Source organism: Pagrus pagrus (genome assembly GCF_965226575.1).
Source record: "Pagrus pagrus genome assembly, chromosome: 2".
Classification (NCBI taxonomy): domain Eukaryota; kingdom Metazoa; phylum Chordata; class Actinopteri; order Spariformes; family Sparidae; genus Pagrus; species Pagrus pagrus.
The window spans coordinates 10,500,676-10,520,085 of NC_140186.1; the positions used below are offsets into that span (position 1 = coordinate 10,500,676).

The 19,410-nt window shown below is 42.2% G+C and overlaps 2 protein-coding genes across 11 annotated transcripts in view; one reads left to right on the forward strand and one right to left on the reverse strand.

The window, feature by feature from the left end:
- The window catches only part of lrba (LPS-responsive vesicle trafficking, beach and anchor containing), a 194,415-nt gene that overhangs the window by 117,224 nt on the left and 57,781 nt on the right, over positions 1-19,410 (forward strand). For all 10 annotated transcript variants that reach the window (XM_084365848.1, XM_084365851.1, XM_084365852.1 and 7 more), the window contains one exon: positions 135-271. In XM_084365848.1, the coding sequence (XP_084221974.1) occupies positions 135-271 (137 nt within the window). The remainder of the gene's footprint in view (positions 1-134; positions 272-19,410) is intronic.
- Positions 1,438-3,320, reverse strand: mab21l2 (mab-21-like 2). Its single transcript, XM_084365927.1, has one exon. It carries the CDS (start codon positions 2,942-2,944, stop codon positions 1,865-1,867), a length of 1,080 nt encoding a protein of 359 aa, XP_084222053.1. The 5' UTR covers positions 2,945-3,320; the 3' UTR covers positions 1,438-1,864.

Below are 19,410 nucleotides of genomic sequence, written 5' to 3' on the forward strand. Positions count from 1 at the left end.
TTTTACCGTCGGTGACTTTTTTTTTTTTTAAAGACAAAAAAAAAAAAAAAAGAAAGAAAAGAGAAGAAGCCAGCATGCAGAGAGGAGGGGACGCCCGCGCTTGTTCTCTGACCGGCATGTGTCTCTCCCTGCAGGCCCAGTAAACTTAAGCACCAGCGCTCAGCTGGTGGCTCCGGCCGCGGTGGTGAAAGGCACCCTGTCCATCACCGCCTCCGAGCTCTACTTCGAGGTGGATGAAGACGAGCCGAGCTTCAAGACCATCGATCCAAAGGTAAAAAGAGAGTCGAGATCCATTGATCACGTCTCAGATTGTCACGTATTGGGAGCCCACGCAGGCTGGAGTTTATCTGCAGGGCTGCTGGATGCTTCATGGATGTCTACAAGTGTGTGATTTTAAATGAGCAGAAAAAAAAAAAAACTGCGACAGCGTTGGTGTTTTTGCACGTTTGCATCTGATAATGTGTCGAAGAAGAGCTGCTGACTGCAAAAATGTCATTTACAGCACACTGTGATTTATTTATTAATATATTCGCTCTTTACAATATTTTTAGGATTGAATTTAAAACGACTCCTGCTTTTTTTTCTTTTTCTTAACGTGAAAGTAAAAAATTAACACCACGACTACGTTGAATATTGTTTAGTGGCTTTAAGTAAAAATAAAATAAAAAGATAAACGATTAAACTTAATGTGTAGAACATAACGACAGGCCCTCACATTAGCGATGATCATCCTTTTTTAGATGTGTAGCATATATTTTTTTCAAGGAGATCTAACAAAATACATTTTCATGCAAAATATGCTTCCCTGATTTTAAAGACATAATAATAAAGAGTGGAATTTGAACTAATTTTAGTAAATCTCATAGGTGGCAGCAGCTCCCTTCATGTACAGATGAACGCTGACCCACAGGTGGTTGTTTGTACAGTGCATGAAATTATCCCCTAAATGTGTATCCAAGGGTGTTATTATAAATAACAGCCACATTTAATTGAGTGCAATTTTAAAATCTGAATTTGTTGAAATAAACCTGACTATAAAGGCGCCAGTGCATTATCTAAAATCAAGCGCATGCAGCTGGAGTGTAGCTGCAGGCCCTGTGCTGCTGCTGCTGCTGCTGCTCAGACACAGAGCAGAGATGCTCCCAGGCCTATATATTAACATGAGCCCGTTGATTTACATTCATTCGAAAATCCTTTTGAGCCTGAGACGCACTGTTAAAATAACTTACGGCCTAAAGTCCACTGTACACATCCCATCTTTAAATTTTTGCATAAGCGGGGGGTTTGTCAGTGTTGGTCACAGCTCAGCTTTCTCTCGTGAAAATGAATATTTGAATGATTCTCTCCATCAGACAGTAGCAAGGAATAAAAAAAAAATAAAAAATCAAGTGCAACAGATTAGCCTGCTGACATATCAGCTGTCAAAACACGTCAAGACACGAGGCCAAGTTGTAATTTAATTTGCAACATTTTATTAACATTTCTTTTTTTTTTTTAAAGTCACATAATGAAAAAAATTGAACTTGGCACGCTACATTTTATTCTTTCACTTAACGATTTTGTGCATATATTTAAATAAAAGGTTCTTCACTTTGTGAAAACATTTAAAGAAGACAACTAAAAGTTATTACATTTATCTGAAAATGTACCTTCACTTTCCTTTTTCTCTCTGGCAGTGGCCCAATTGCTCCATTTTAAAAAAAGGGTTTTGTGGTTTTGCTCGCTGCGTTATTTTCTTACTGATTTGTTCACATTGCTTGGAGAATCAGTTGCAGGATCATCTTTGTCCTTCTCTGAAGTTTTTTTTTTCTTTCCTTTTTTTATTTATCCCAAAATGTCTCTTAGCTCTGTCTCGACGACCACTTTATAGTTTGTCCAAACTTTTAGCATTGGTGAGGATTTCCCTCGCTAGTCTCCACGTCTGCTTAGCAGCAGCCTCCAGGGCTGAGTGAGGCTTTCCCTGAAACAAGTCCAAGTTTGGCAAGAAGTAGTGGGGGCATCTGCGGCACTGCAGGCAGGATATGAGCTGCAGCAGGATGCCGTTCAGTCGGTCTCCGAGGCAAGACTCGTCCCAGTCGGTCTCTCTCGGGTGTTTCTCGCACTCGTACAGCAGCAGGGTCTTCATGTGGTAGTTGTTGAGCGGCTGTCCCGGTAGCTCCAGGTGACGGTCCCTCAGGGTCTTCAGCACGGACAGACACTTCTTCCTGCAGCCGGCCATGAGCAGCCTGTTCTCGGCCTCGCTAAACTGCAGGACCCAGGCGTCGCTCTCTGCGGAGCTCTGCTTCCCCGTCAACGAGTAGCACTCTTTGGAGAGGAGGTTAAAACCCTCGGCTTTGACTTCTGCTACCCGGTTAGGACCGGGCCAGGGGATGTGGGGCATGGGCCACTGAGCTGCACTTCTAGGCCAAATCCCAGTGCACTTGAACGCGGGGGTGATCTGCACCACGTACCTCTCCCTGATCCGTAGTTTGACCTCGCTGGTGTCCGCTACCATCTTAACCACGTCGCGGTAGCTGCATTTATCCACGGCCTGCGCCACCAGAGTCTGAAACCTGGAGCGGATCTTTCTGGCTGACAGGTAGCCGGAGGCGGTGATGAACTCGACCCACAGCGACATGCTCCTTTTACGGCCATCACTCAGCTTCAGCACCGCGCAGCCGGGCAAGGAGCCGTCATCCACAAAGTTGAACACCCCCATTTGGTTGAGGTACAGCACCACCTCGAACTCATTGGGGGAGATGACCTCCATCCCCTCATAGCGCGCGTCTATCTCACTGAGGGAGCTGATAAACCGGGGCTCCTGCACTTCCACCTCCTTTAGGACATCCGACACCACTTTACAAACCTCCCTTATAGTCTTCGCAATGGCCGCTTTGCGCGCTTGGCATCTCTCGTTGTAATACTTGTTTAGCTGGTAGACCAGCTTTGCCTGCGTCGCTATCATGTTTGGGCAGAGGTCCGGGCTGTACACCGGAGAGTCGCAGTAAGTTGACGGATCCAATGCTTACCGGTAAAGCCAGAGGCAAGCGCTTCCCCGTGCAGGAAAAGTGTGTAATCAAAGTTTTTTTTTTTTTTTTCTTTGCTTTTGCAGCGGATGGACGTCAGTGTGAGGAGGAGGAAACGGATAGGGATGCAACGTAATAGCCTTGCTAAATATCAGTCCCAAGTCATGAGCACTTCCAGCGCGGCTAGGGTAGACTCATATTCAGGTTTGCGGGTCACCATCCGTGTCCTGGGCTGCAGGCGCTAAAGGCTAAAAACATCGTCCGTGACCGCTCATCTCCTCTTGCTGATACTCTCTCCTCCGTGCCCCCGCTCACTTTTCGTCCACACTCAGCTGTGAGCTGGACTTGTGTAGTTTATGAATGGCTCCTTTAGGAAGAGTGAAAGGGGGTCGGGCTTCTCCTCCTGCAATCATGTGCGGAGCTGTCAGTGCGCGCAGCCAATCAGAGCAGAGGAGCTCCAGTCCGCCTCGGCAGCATCTGGGCGCACGGAGCTGTCCGCCGCTTCCCCAGCTCGACACAGGAAAACACAAACCTTCAGGTTTATTACGGGCGAATTCCAGCGTGAGCTCCCTGAGACAGCGGTGAAATATTTATTTTGCAGAAAAGTGTTGCTCTTCGCGCGTAATTTCGCCCGAGGATTAGGAGTGTAGACATGTGAGCGTGTGAGTGACAGCCTTTAACTTTAGAGCCGCTTGTGTGCTGCAGATAAGTCTCCCTCTTTTTTTTAATTGGATGTGTTTTTGCGTGTTTTTCTCCTCTGGTAAAGGTGCAGTAATTGCGTCTCTAACTGACATCATTTATTCTTATGCAGCCATGTCCCACTTTTATTCTAAATCTCTTGTGGGCTTTGTTGTGTGCGTAATCTGGAACAATTATACATCTGTTTTACGGATTTAAACCTGATTTTCCCTTCTTCGTATTTGACCTGTAACAAGATGCATGATCAGTTAGTTATATTATTCTTAAATTAAATGAATCCGCTTAAAGTCAGTCTCTTCACCTGCTTATTCCTTTTGATTTGATGGTAAATCCTTCAGATTATGTTTTTTTTTTTTAACACAGTCATGCGAAATTATTTCTTTTTATAAAGAACAAATATTTCATGTTAAGCGATTTTTCCGAGTCTGGGTTCATGTTGAGTGCACCTGCAGCTTCTAGGCTCTGAAGAGCTTCAGGTAGAGTGACCTGAGCTGTATAAAGTGAAACGATCAGGCGCATTGATAACCTCTGTAACTAATCAATTGATTTAAAATTGAATTGGACATTTAGTTTTTATTTAAACAGGCGCTGGTTTGGAGTCAAATAACTAAACACTGTGTGTCCGCGCCTACACACACACACACACACACACACGCAAGTTAATTTGCCCGTGGGTTTATCGCCGTGAACCTTGTCCATACTGAATAATTTAAGTGGAGGTCTCTCGGAGGTTGTAATTGAAGCCCCCTCCTCAGCCAGACTTCATGTTGGACTGACTGAAGAAGCCATTACGTTGTTGCCGTGTGAGACATATTCAGACATGTAAACATGGTGGCAAAAATAAATAAAAATAAAAATGAACCCGCAGTGAAAGCCACGTGAAATATTGTTCCACGTGTCCGTTTTTCCCGTTAACGAGGTGGAGGTCGTTATCTGCGTCCGGCCTGAAATTAAACGCAGTTAATTGGACGCTTTCTCGCGTCTGCTTTCTTTCAAGGCTTCAGTCGTTTAGTTAAATAAGCGTTTTAATTTCACGTGATTATCTTTTGTGAATGAAGCCCCTTACTTCCGCACTTACAACTGTTCTGTAAAGTCCAATCATGTCGTGTAATTTCTGAAAATACACGAGGCCGACAGTAAAAATCAGAGATCGTCTATGCTGTAATATCTCCAGAGACGGTAAGGCCGATTGTCTGCGTATAGCTACATCATGGCTGTATATGCCTGTTGCACAACACCATTTCAAAAGCCATAAAAAGCAAACTTTGGGCTATTTTTGTCCAAATAAAGTCCTCATGTCACTGAACGTTTTACATAATGCAGAATACAAACTCAATGATTTCCAGAAACTCCTTTTTACTGATATGAAGTAGCCAACTATGCAAGGGATTCTGAGATAATCCACAAACATTTCAGAAAAAGCAAAGATTAACGAGCCCCCTCTTCATAGTTGCCACATCTTCTGGACTTCATCATGTAGCCTTTTTGCAATTGCTGATGGGACTTTAGGGAGTGTAAAGAAGCTCACGATTAAATTATAGCGCTGAGTATTTAGTTCAGAGTGCAAGACCTGCTAAATATTTGAGCTCATGTCAGTGGAACTAATAACCTCCCACATAAAAAATGCAGAAGGCAAGAGTTAACATGCATTCATTTAGATTCAGGCGGGATCGTATTTGTTTTATCAAGGGTCTTCCAGAAACTTGTCACACAAACTACATACGGTATTTTAATCACACAGTCCGTGGATGGATGTTTTGCACACTTTTCTATCATTTGGACTGAGCCGGGCTCGTCCTCTCGCATAGAATAGTTGAATTAACTTTGTGGGTGGAGAGATTTAGTGTCAAATTGGAAACGTTCAATGGGAAACATTACTGGGTGGCATTCGCTGGTGTGTAATCACATTTAAATTTGATGCACACACGGATAAACACACAACATCCATTTGGATATTCTTCCCAGAACTACCAGAGTGAGTAGAAAAGACGACGAACAGTCGACCTGTCAACTTTGATTTATTATGAAATTTTAGAAGAAATGTTCAACTGAGGTTTGACGCTCCTTCCCGCAGCATCATACTTGAGTACAGCGATAATCATCTTCATGTTTGGAATTAAGTAAAAGATAGAAATGAGGAAAAATATCTTGCTGTGATTCCAGGGTGGCTGTTTATTATCAAGCTCACAGCTCCAGAGAGATTAATCGACACCACTTGGAGAGCAAGTGTCCAAATATTATGAAGGGCACGCTAACTGTAGCTTAATGAAATATATGGCGACAGAGGCTTTTATAAAGACATTATGAATCAGTTTTGGCCCGCTTATCAAACCGCATGCTTCTGAGCAACTGTGTTCATTTTTTATTGCTATGGACTGGGTACAGTGGATCGGATTTTTATGAAATCCGTCTATTGAAATGAAAATGTCAGCCATGTCTCGGAAAACTGTGTACACTTACCGTGCGTGTATGTACGTTTCATTTAACTAACTGCATGTTACGGTCTTAGGTGGAAAAAGAAGTAAAGTCGGCACACTGTTGGGACGGCCGGCAGCAACTTCAAATGTACTTTTCTCCCCACATTTTCTACTTATAGAAAGAATATAAGGCCACCTAATGCTCACTCACTCATTCATCTATTCTTGCTACTTCTTTGTGCCCTTTATCTGCTGAAAACATTCAGAATTATCTGTGGTTCCTAAAGAGTTTCCCCCTGGTTTATATTGACTGGAGAAAAGATCAGGGGCCTGTCAGAGAGCTCTTTGAGCTGAGGCTGTGTGACGACTCCACAGTGATCCCCTCACGAGCACAAAACAGTGTCCATGCCTGTGCAAATCTCTGCCAGCTGATGAGTAACCCCTCACTACTTTTTTCTCTTCTCGTGTCCTTGCTCTGTCTGTCTTTAATACGGTCTCTGCTTTATTCTTCTTTTCTTTTCCCTCTCCTACCAGATTACGCTGGGTACCCCCAGGTGGCTCGAGAAAGCAACCTCAAAGGCATAATTTGACTTTCAAACAAATTTGAAACATATTTGGTTCCTTTTCACAGGCTCTTGTTTCATGGATGTCATTAAATGTTTGTCGTAAAATTAAATTTCAGTGATAATTTGGTCAGTCTGATTCTTCCACTTGTTGAATCGTCTGAATTGCCAGTATATACTGTACAAATGCAGAGTATTAGTAAAGAAATGTAAAGTTGATATTTGAAGAAGGCAACAGCAAAAAGGGTTTGTTTTGCAACAGAAGGTGCAACAGTCCCCTCCCTCTGTCTGCTCAAGTTAGTGTGCTTTGTAATGCCAAGAGATAGGGGACAGCGATGTCAAGGCTTGGCATTTTTAGGTAGTGCTCCTTTTTCCTTTTTCTTTCTCTGGAAACACGATAGGTCAAGGAAAAATGGCTCACAGCCGAACAACACATACACACACACACACGCACATGCACATGTGCGCACGTAAACTAAGTGAGTACATTTTTGATGCTCTTGTTCACACATTTTGTCGCTGTCTTCCAAACCCGGATGGACCCAGCTGCTCCCTCCGTAGAGAGCTCAAAGAAAATCATCGCAGGCAACTAATTGCCTGGCAGGCCCCTGCATCTGCTCGGCAGAGAGCAGAACTGATGAAGTCACGGAGCAGATGTATGTTTGCGTGTGTGTGTGTGTGTGTGTGTGTGTGTGTGTGTGTGTGTGTGCGCACGTGCGTTTAGCAGCACCCTCTCTGTGTTTAGACACAAGTCATCAATATTGCATGTGGAGTTATTGTTGCAGAGCCACTCCTGGAGACTACTAATATTGCTTGAATGAGGAAGTGAAATTCATTCTACTTCAAGCTGATTGGTCAAAAGAAATGCCAGCAAAAACCTGATTGGAGGAACCTTTCCTTGGATCCCTATTGCAATCTTAGTGTATTTAAGGCTGCTCCTGTGTCCTTATAGCAAACAATGTAGTTTGTAACTGTGGTTTGAGTATGCAGTACGTTTAAAACAAATACATGCTTAAAAATTCTGTAACGCACATTATATAAATTTGATTTTTGAGTGGTTCTGATTGACACATCACAAACAAATGAAGAAGCTGAAAGTTTGGATCCCGATTGCAATCTTAGTAATCTTAATGAAGAAGCTGAAAGTTGAAATAATTTAAGTATAATGGTGTGACAGCTCTTGCAACGGATTGAAAAATACAGAAATTAAGTTAGAACAATAATACCGATAGTTGATACTAATACATTTTTCAAATTTGAAATAGTAATTTGAATTTAAAAAGACACAGATTAAGATTGGTTTACAACTTGTACACACCCAAAATAGTTATAGTACATATAAATAGTACACACACAATAGTACAGGTCATTGCTTGTAATTGGACTAACTGTAAAAGTATTGCATCATCAACATTAATATATTGAATAAACTTTATTTAGTTTAGTTTAATTAGTATTTAAACTATGAATATATGGTATGCTACTGGAGCACAGTATACATTTATTAAAAATTGGTAAAGTAAGTGATGAAGGAGAAGTGAATTAAATGATCACTCACTGGACCACACAACTATATGGAAATCAAATGTAACTGCCTCAAATAACTGACAGTTATTTATTAAAATTCCCTCCTCAACAGGTCATTTTTATCAGACTAGCACATTTAGTACATTTAAATAAAATTAATAATCATGCCATGCAGCTAATGTTAAGTCACAATGATATACATTTATCAATGACACAATAAGTGCGTATGGCTTAAAACCAAATAATACACACAGTACTAGAAATCAGAGCATTTCACCTAAAATAACTTTAATTTTTGACTCCTCAGCTTGTTTCTATGCAGACGCTCACTGTGATACAATAAACATGCATCTGCTCTGTTTAAGTTTTGTGAACTAAGAGAGTTAAATTGTGCTACTTTTCCAAATCCTGGGCATCCTGTGGTTTCCAAGAAAGTTTTAGCCAAAGGCCAGGTAGGAAATTATTTTGGAAAGAGCCATTACATTTTTCCTAAAGGTCAGTGTCCAACCTTGGACTATGCAATGATAAAACCCCCATTGAGAAGACATTGGTAACTCTAATTAGTGGGGTGGTGACGGCTCCTCGGGGTTAGCTGGAGTGGCTGAATGGATGGTCACTCAGTCAAGGAAAACCACCCCGGTGTTATGTAGCGACCAGTCCCATATCGTTAAGCTCTCCCTAAAGTGTCAAACTGCTGGGACTGAACCCTCCTCCCCCCTCCTCCTGCTCGCTCCGCCAAACTCTCATGGTCGCCAGGGACGACCTTCGGCTGCAGCTGCCAATCACAAAGAGCCATGGCAGCAAGAGGTCTCTGAGAGAGGAGCCTATTGATTTTCCAGTTAGAGCCTAAGTAGTGTGTGCTATAGGACTAACGGACAGCCCAAGCAGGTATGTCATTATCAATGAGGCCAAGGAAACGGATCCCCTCACTCTCACTCATTCATATTGGCCTCCTTCCCTCCCTCCGTCTCTCCTTCATGCCGTTCCACCGCCTCGTCCGCTCTGACAGAGTGCATCCTGAGATGGTCAATAAATCGCTCAGCCACACCACGACAACAACTGGCGTAGTGATGGGTTGGGATGACCTTCTTTCTCTCTCTTTCTACTGTTTCCTTCACTCTTTCACCATCTGCCCCTCCCTGCTATTCAGGTAAAGTCATTATAGCACCTGGGAGACATGAAATGTTCCCTAACTAGAGACCATCATGGATTTTCCCCCCATCCTTAAATTCTCAACATCCGGGGTCAGTTAAATCTCAAGCATCTTCCCCTCACAGCCCACTTTGGCTCATCCAGTCATCAGGACACCCAATTATTATCATACTGCTCCACTTGTTATGCCTCACTGCTTATGTCAAGTCGCAGTCCAACATAAAGACATGTGCAAACAATTACGATGATGATATAGGCCAATTAGAGGAGATAAGGCCATGTCAAGGTTTAAAGCTTCCTGAAGTGAATTTCTGCTCCCCAGTAGAGCAGTTAAGTCTTGTTACCTTCTGTCTCCCTCACACAAAACACACATCCCCTCCACCTCTAATTCCTCTCTCCTTTGAGTCTCAAACCACATCAGCGGTTGTGATATAGTCTCTCGTATTTCACTCCACTTGTTGGAGCAAGGTTATATCAACGATCATTCTGTAGGGATGAGGTCAGCGCTCCCCTGGCCAGATGTGGAGTGTTTAAGAGTGACGGAGAAAGACTTGTTAATGATGGACTTCAAAGCTGTGGAGGACCCAAGATACTGCTCCTCCTTTAGCTTATGGATCATATCTGTTGTTCTTTTAGCCATTGCCATACGATGAGATCAGGGGAAATATGTGGGCAGAATTCACAATCATTCCTTCTCAGTTATTGTTTGTTTTAAATCATGCTAGCAGCGTGGCCCCAGGGAGGTCAAGGTTGTTTGATCGGTGCTCTGTCAGTGGTTGATTCACCACTTTGGTTTTGTCTGAAATATCTCAACAACGATTGGATTAATTGCCACAAAATGTTGTACGGGTGTTTATGGTCCCCAGATGAGGAATCAAACTAACAATGTATGTATTTGCACACATTTTTTAACAGACATCCATGGTTCCCAGTTGGTGAACCTTAAAGGATGAAGGACCACAGGATGACGTGTAATAACTTAACTTCCCCTCTATCATCAGGCCAAAATTTAATTTATTCAATACTTTGGTTCTTTAACCAAATTCCTGCAAAAGAAATGGCATCTCAGCCTCAGCTGTACATTGTGTTCAGCTTGCTGTAATGCTAAAGATAAGTTAGCATGGAAGCGTTGTCATTGTGAGCATGCTGGCGATAGCATTCAGCTCAAAGCACCTCTGTGGCTAAGTAGCTGTAGATTTTTAGTCTCGTTTAAACACCATTCTATATGTATGTCCTGCACTTAAGCCTTTATTTTTCAGTTCTAATCAGACCATTTCAGTTCAGTTAGGAGATGTTTGAATTTTCTATTTCCCCCTTGACTAGATGTAAACTGTGACTCTTGTGCAAAGCAGGCCGATGAATCTCTGCACCAAGTGGTAACCAAGTAGGACAGGGCGAAAAGAGACAAATGCCACATTGGCAATCACATAAAGAACCATTAGACGCAGTGTCATCTCGCCTCCTAATGATGACTAATGTCTCCCTTCCAATTGCTCTTCCCTCACACACAAGCATACAAATAACCACACCATCTCTTTTCACTAATAAACATGCTCGGCCTCTCTCTATCACTCTGTTTGTGACCTGACTTTGGACCTTAACAAAACCACAGACCGCTGTGGCCGAGACCTGGCTCACACTTAACCAAGCACCTCCAGACAAAGAGCTGCCACCCCCTCTTTGCACCTGAGCCTAGCCCCTCCATCATGTTCCATCTCTGGGCTTGACTGGACCAGTCAGGGGGCAGGTGCCTCCCCTCCCTTCCTTTGATTGATCCCCTCTCTCCATCATTTATTCCCTTCGTCTGCCTCTGACACGCGTGTCAAAGGCAACACAGCAGCCTGATGGATAGGGCTGTTTATGGATGCCAGTCTGCCTGGTAGGCTACTGATATTACAATCAGCACCTGTGTACATGCTGTTCACACAAGCCTCTGTTATTCAGCTGAGGTCAGAGAGACACCCGGCTCCAATTGAAAGATCGATGTCCAGCCCGGCGTATTGGAAATTGGAATTGTAAATGCGGTCTTGATGTGTCAGGAAGGTCTGTGCTGAATTTCAGATGATAAAACTAGATCCATATGTCGTACAATATGAGTGAATATGTGTGTTGTTGAGCCTCCTTTTATCTGTATTTCTAATCATTGAATACCTCATAAATATAAAGGCAAAATGACTGGATGGGGACTTAACACTCAACCTGTTAATTCCTCAAAGAAATCAGGAATAATTCTAACCAGATGTATTTGTTTTTATAAGGTTCACTGATAGGATTGATGTGCTCTCTGTGTAAAGACATCTCATGTGCCCGAGAGCAGAATGTTACATTGCTGAATTCTGGTGCCTCCATTGCCATTATGGTTAATGACCCATCCAGTCTGGTTGAAATGGCACCTCTATAGGGACATTCTGCAGATTACTTACTCATCCAAGACTCCTTTCTAGCCGACATCAGCACAACAGAGCTTTACCTCTGCTCTGTAGAAGCAAGACTGTCGAATAAAATGCAGTATAAATAGAAAAAAATAAATTAAAAAGGCAGTTCTACTACACAGATGATCAGTTATACTAGCAGTTGTTTGGTGACTTTTCTAAACCTTTGGTTATCCATCTTTTTACGTCTCAATAACAAGATGTGATGCACATCAAATTTGTTTCACACCAGCAATCACAGTCATATCCAATCTGGATAGTAAAATGAAATGCTGAGTCCGAGTTAAATTGAATAGTAAAATGTCCAAACCCTATAAAGCTGGAATAATTAAAGTTTGTATATTAACAAGGGATCAAATGAGGCATGTGTTATGCCAAAGGGGTGGCTCATAGTGACCCTCTCCCTGAATTCTCACCAATTCTGCAGTTCCTCTCAGTTTTATGAAGCACTTTCGCTGCTTTTAGCTTGCTGTTTTGCCTTCATAGCTCGTAACTTTTGATAAGCAACTTAAGATATTGCCTTAAGATTTCAGAGGATCAACATTTTTTCTACAATAGCAAATATTGAACATGGAACATAGCTAAATCAATGCCTCAAGAAAGCCTTTTGAAAGGAGATAAACAAAGGATCATAAACTCTGCAACCAGACGGGCTGTAGATTAGTAGACAGACATCTACTAAGACCACATTTAAGTTTATTTAATTACTTCATAATTTAAATTCCCCCAGAGTATTGAAAATCACTCCATATTTAATTCACTCTTTTACAGTACTCTTTACAGTAACTCAAAGTGCTTGTCACTGATAAACCTGTAGCTCCAATTGAGTCACCTTCACATTCTCAAAAGTCTCCTCAGCCCTTCCTTTATACAAGTCCTATTCTCTCCCTCTTCTTTCGCCTCGGACAACCAACCCCGAATTCCCCAAGAGGGGTGTACTTTTCACCCCACACCCACTTAAGCTGGTGACAATAGCCGGATTAGAAAAGAATTTACTTCAGCGAAGCCTCGCACCAACCCCAAAAAAGCCTATCCATCACTAAACGGCAAAATGAGAGATTGAAGGAAAGCGGGGAGAATGCGATAGGAGCCGGTCAGCGATCTTAACCTGTCTGATGTTTGCCATGGTAGCTTATAGAGGGAGTGGGGGGGCAATAGCATTGAGTCAAAAACAGCTCCTGTGCTTCAGTGGTGGTTCTGGGCTGTCTCCTTGATTTTCAGAGTATCGCTGAAAAGCATATAGATTCTTTTTCTCCTTTTCCTGATGTGCAAGTGTTTACTGATGAGCTTGACAAATCAAGGAATGTATGAAACCCTTTCAGTGCAATCTCTACAGGTGCTCAGCAATACTACTCAGGTCCCATAGGCGAAGCTGCTGGTGTCTTAAGTGCGTGTTTTATATGCACTACTGTTTACCTGCTACCTTTTACAGCACTGTCTAAATCTATATCACAACATTTCTATATTGCATTGTCATGAATAAAGTTAGATTCAAGATTGAATCAATTTTGAATGTAGAATTTTAAGGAAAAAAGGTTTTAAACATGCATCGTGATAATGCAAAGACAGCAGAGAGGATCTTCTCAATTTATGGATGTCTGCTGCATTTCACACCCCTCTTCCCTTCACTTATGTAGCCTTATCCACTTTTTGTTCCCCGTCACCTTTGAGCCACTAACCCTGCCCTTTGTGGCCCCGTTTTAAGCTGTGATGGGGCAAAAAAGGAAGCGCTGGTCTTCAATATTAAAAAAAAAAAAAACAAGTCTGGCCATTTATTTCATTTAACTTTAGCATCCCTCAATACTATCTCTGTGTAATTTTAAAAATGTATAACACTGTTGTATTGAAAATGCTAAAGAATATCTCACATTGTCTCATTTACTGCGTTTAAGACTTGTCATATTTTTAATTATGAATTCCATGTTTATGTATATCCCCACTACGGCCACCATTAGTGTTAAGTATTGCCGCTATAGTATCTTATTATGTGTCAGGGCTCTTCTGAGGCTTTCATCCTCATAGCTTATGCCCAAAGGCGGAATGTTTAATGAGTTACTACACTGAAGCATTCACTTCTCTACCAATTAACCCCGAGACCACTGCAGCATCTCCTTAAATCCACACAAGACCTTTTTTTTTGTTCCCACTCCAAAGAGGCTAAGCAGCAAAGGAAAGGAAAAAAGAAAAGGCTAACCTGTTGGCAAACAGAAAAAAAGGGCCAAAAAGGGGTTTAATCCCTATTAGGCTAAATTCAGACTAAGTGGCCCCAAAGATCCTTTCAAAGGGGACTTTATTCAGGGAGTGCAAACTCTTACTGGGTGACGTTTGGGGCTGAATGCTTTGAGCCTTTAGGCTTCATAACCTCACACTTGCTACAAGCTGGGCTTGTTTATTTTGCTTTAATTCTCTCACACTCCAGCGCAGCGTCTTAGTTGAGTTTATTTTTTGGGAACTTGTAGTTTGTTTTACTTCCCTCGAGGCAAATAGACCTTTATGTGTGTTCAGTGATTACATCTTGAATTAGTTATATGATGGTAGAACAATCGTGCCTATCAATCATTGGTGAACACAAATGATCCTTACTACTTATACTGAAGCTTGTTGCCAATGTATCCAGTATTCTATCAACATTGTCTGTTGTTTTTAATAAATAAGCTCAAACTGTGATTGATATATTTTTTTCTGCTTATTTATAGATATTTTTACCAGCTATTTTTCTCTGTAGTGCTATGTTAACAGGAAAATGTGCGTATTTGCCTTCTTGCAGAGACTTGGATCAGAAAATTTATTCCACTCTCATATTGGTCTATTCAACATGAAGCCTCAGCCAGCAGCCAGTTAGATTAGGTTAGATTAAAACTCACCTTATATCTTGTTTAATCATTACCAAAACTAAGGTGTGAAAAAAAACAATGTACAGTAACTTCCTTTAGTTTTGGAGGCCAGGAAGCTCCATGAAAGATATGAGAGTGATATCAACCTTCTCGTGACACCTTGCATTGAACTGCAAGTCAGAAGTCGACAGTCAGTCTTCTCCGACCTCCAATCTAAATCCAGCCCAATGCATCCTTTGGGAAAACATGGATGTAGCAAACTGACATTTGTATGGCAAGTCTCTGAACTTAACAAACATCTAATGACCATTTGATTAGCACACTTATAGCACAAATATAGGAGGAGTAGGCTAGCAATGCGTTCTTGCAAAGACGTCTTTCAAGCGCAAATCAACTGAATAGGAATATGAATGTCAACTACAAAGTTGTTAGTGCATGTCTTAATGTCAGTGATATCAGGTTTTGTGAATCTGGTCCAAGTTTTTGACTTGGTTTTCCAGTTGGAGTGACCGTTCCATTAGACTTTTCCATGTCGGAGGTCGTCTTTTTCCAAGTTCTGTGTACACTGGAATTCATCATAACACGAGGCAAGAATGTGAATAAGCATACTTCCAAATATGATGAACTAATTTTTCCAAAAAGGTCCTTTGTTTGTTATCCTGGCTGTCGATTGGTCTACAGTCGGGTATATCACTTGTATTCCTTTTATATTTCAGTATTTCCACTGCTTGCCCCGCTACACCTTTCCCATAATTCAACAATAACGGAGCATGTGAAACAGAGATGGTTTTAGAGCCAGTTGGTTAAATCATACTCCTGCTGAGGCACAAAGGCTACAGGATAACTGTTGGAGTGTGAAAGTAGAGTCATGTGGCTCCACTGTCTTAAGGTCATATGATTCCAGGTTCTTATGGTGAGGGAGCTTTGTTTTCCTCTTGAATGACTTGCCAATTTTTACCCCAAGCAGAGCCTCCGAACAACTACTCACAGACGTACACCTTGCTTGAAACCGTATACCTTGAAGAAATCTTCTCACTGAGAATATGTTGATGCATCTTTTTGTCTTTCTTTCCAGTACAGTCCTTCCTTCTCCCTCCTCCTACCTTTTTTTCCAGGCTATCACTCAATCTCAAAAGCAAAATCTGTCTTAATTGGCTCCAGAGGGCTTGGGGAGGCTTTGTGTCAACGGTGATGAGGGTCCTGATTGGTCCAGAGGCGCAGGCAGCCAACAGACCCTTGTTAGTGTGTCGGAGCCCTTTGCTTGCTCGTTAGTCCGATGAACTCATTTACTGATGGGGGTGACAAGTCCTCGTTTACCAGTGTGGAACAGAGGACGGTGTGGGCGAGGGGGGAGGAGGTGAACAAGAATATGGGCGAGGAGCAGTAGGATTGTAAGATGCAAGATGATTTTCGTGGATGCACCAGATGAGAGTGTCAAAAAGCCCTGAAATGTCAGCTTGCGTTTGTCTGCGCTTTCTTTCTCATTTTCTGCTGCTGCAGTAAAAGTGCTGTCAGCGTCTCAGCCCACTGAAAGTCTGGTTATTGTAGATGGCTTGATTCTGTGATCAGTCAGGTGAGAAAGAGTCTCAAACACTGTGGCTCTGATGTACCTTTATGCAGTGGTCCTCTTTGTGTTCGTGACTTTTGAAAAAGGAAAAAGAGTCTTGATTAATTAGTCTTTGGAGTCTGCAACCTGCGTCCATTGTTTGCATGTAAAAATCATTCTGTGATGTGTTGGGGAGGTAGACAGCTTTTGGGAAATGAAAAGCAATAAGCAACTCTACATGCTGATAAGTCCACAGGTTTTTTATTTTTTATTTTTTATTATGAATTCTATCAAGTTCTCCCAATACCGCTTGTTCCTTGTCTCCGTTTTGATGTTGATGGATCACCTCTCTTCCTCCCGCTCATTAATTTCATCACCTTATCTCCCACACCACTTCATTTGACCAAAAGGTAATAATAAATCCCTCATCCATTATCCTTTAACTGAGGCAGCCATGCGGAAATACTTAATAACAGGCAACAAATTGAACTTCAATCACCGCATTTTCCTTCGTGGATGCACAGCACATTAAACTCAACGAGCAAATATGCATATACCACTTATCAAACGCTGTTTATGCACAAGTTCTTCTCCAAAAACAAGGCCATTGGTGGGATTTTTTCCAAATTTTATGACAAATAAGGATTTACTTTATTCGAAATTGGCAGTGGCTTCTGTCCTCTTCAACTCGAGGGTCTTATCAGCCCAAAAACACACACACACTCAGCCTGGCGACAGGGAAGGCAGTTGAGAGCCTCATCTATCTTGAACCACGCTACTGATAGTTGGTCTGTTGCTCCCCTAACTCTCCACCAATTTGGTGCAGTTTCAATTAAATTTTCATCCTTGTCACTGTGTTCCTCCACTTGACTTTACCCATGTTTCTAAAGAGGCAGCCGTGGGTAAAGGAAACTGGGTTTGCAAAGGAAAAGGGTTGATGGAGAGGGTTCACTGGCAAGGACTGTCTGTGAGATTCAGCGGTGACAGTTTTGTGTGTGTGTGTGTGTGTGTGTGTGTGTGTGTGTGTGTGTGTGTGTGTGTGTGTGTGTGTGTGTGTGTGTGTGTGTGTGTGTGTGTGTGTGTGTGTGTGTGTGTGTGTGTGTGTGTGTGTGTGTGTGTGTGTGTGTGTGTGTGTGTGTGTGTGTGTGTGTGTGTGTGTGTGTGTGGGGTTACACACCGTAACCACAGTCACCAGGCCCCTCTTCATGTGTCCCTCTTCATTCCGCAGTCTTTTGGGCATCTGACAGAGACAAACGACAGTGCTTCAGAAATGAGCAGCAGCCCGGCGCACAAACAGGTTGAGAGAGGAGGAGGGAGAGATGGAGAGGGAGAAAGCTTTGCAATCAGGACTAGTTCCTTTGTTTTCTGTTTGGCTGTGTCCTCCCGCGTGACGCTTTGAAATTGATCTCGGGACGCACCAGACCTGAATCCATGGATAATGTTCCACGTGAAATGAAACATCAATAAAACTGCACTTTAAACTCAACCAGTCATGTTGACGTATAAGCTCCTGATCCTTTTTTATGTTCCCTTTATGGAATCTTCTCAACCTCAGTCCTTTCATTTTTATTTTTATCATTTTTAAGCCTTTTTTGTTCAGAAAGCAAAATGTAAATGTGATGCAAGACTAGCACAGTCTGGTTTTTATGATTTTTTTTTTCTGCTTCTGTAGCATTATCATCTCTTTGAGCTTGACTGATTCAGTTCCACCATTGCTATATATCACAGAGGAAGCCGGCGCAGCCATAATTCCAGCTCGGACAATAACCTCCACACCATTGTAATTTGTCCAGACGTGGTCAGAGCAGCTAGAGCATTACAGCACGGATAGTTTGTCACGCTCCTTGTCACCGGCTCAGCTTTTTCATCTGCAAGGGAAAGGGCGCTGCCGATAGGGACAATGATCTTGGGAACATAGAGTGCTATTTACAGCGTTCCAGGAGATTCATCGGTCCAAGGAAAAATGATATCTGGCTGCCTCCGCTGGTGTCATATCTATCTGTGGAATCAGAGACTGCAACTTCATCACATCAGCCCTGGGCATCTTCTTGACATCCGTCGGGAGGTCTATGAGTGTACTCCTGGGGATGAAATGAGTCAACCACTCCCTTTTTGGAGGTGAAAGGTTACTCCCCTAGCAGTCGCTCATCACACACCTGAAAACAGGGATTTCATTTTTGATCAGATGGAAGCAGAGAAGCTGTAGAGGCTTTATATAGTATTAAAAGTTCCTTAGTCGGAGATGATATATGCTGGGATTTCTGTAGGGTTCTTGACATGGTTATTTGATAGCCATCCAGCCATCATGTCTGTCAGAAAAGAAAGTAATCAGGTGTCTAAGCCCGTTTGTCATCAAAATTCAGTCGCACCAAGAGGGGGAAGTCTGTTTTACAGACTGTTATACAGTTAAATACTATGTCTTCCAATATATTTATGCTATAATATGTGGAAATTTAATTGTAAACGTCTAAACCACAATTTCTAAAAGCTAAAACCTAAGAAATTAGCCTTTCATCTTTAACTTAACCCCTCTCCGTTCTTTTTTTCCTTTTCAGAGCAATCGCACAAAAAAACAAAAACATGCAGGTAGACTATATGAAATAAAACTGTCGTAGACATGTCAGAGTTTTGTCAACAACAATGCAACAAGATTGTAACATTCAACTAAAGCACAGTCAGTCAAACGAAACATTTCACCTACCTGGGAAAGATGATTAGACTTGCACAATATTCCTTTGTCAGTGCGTGATATTTAAGAAATGAGTTGCAGGGAATTTGGTAAAAGGACTATGGCTACTGGGGAAATGCTAAAACTTGAATGCCTGGACCAGTGCTGTAACTTCATCATTCACTCAGTCAATCATGAACAAACACATTTGTAAGACTGGCCCTGCTGTTGCAGTCCAGCCCGGTGGATTGATGGTCAGAGATGGAATCCATGTGACCAAAACCAAGTGAGGTGAAGGAAGGTCCAAGACAAAGACCAGAAAACTGAAATTCGACAGATTTAGGTCGACGCCTCCCCCTCCTTAATAAACGGTCCCCAGATATTAAGAAACTTGGGATTGGTGCCTTCTCTCCATGAGATTTGAAGAATGTCACCTCTCTTATTTACAATGCTAAGTATGAAGCTAATGCTAGTGGCCAGCTAACAAGCTTCTAACATTTAAACAATTGATTTTCAGAACTGGCTTCAGCTTCATATTTGCTGTATAGACATGACTTTATTGCATTG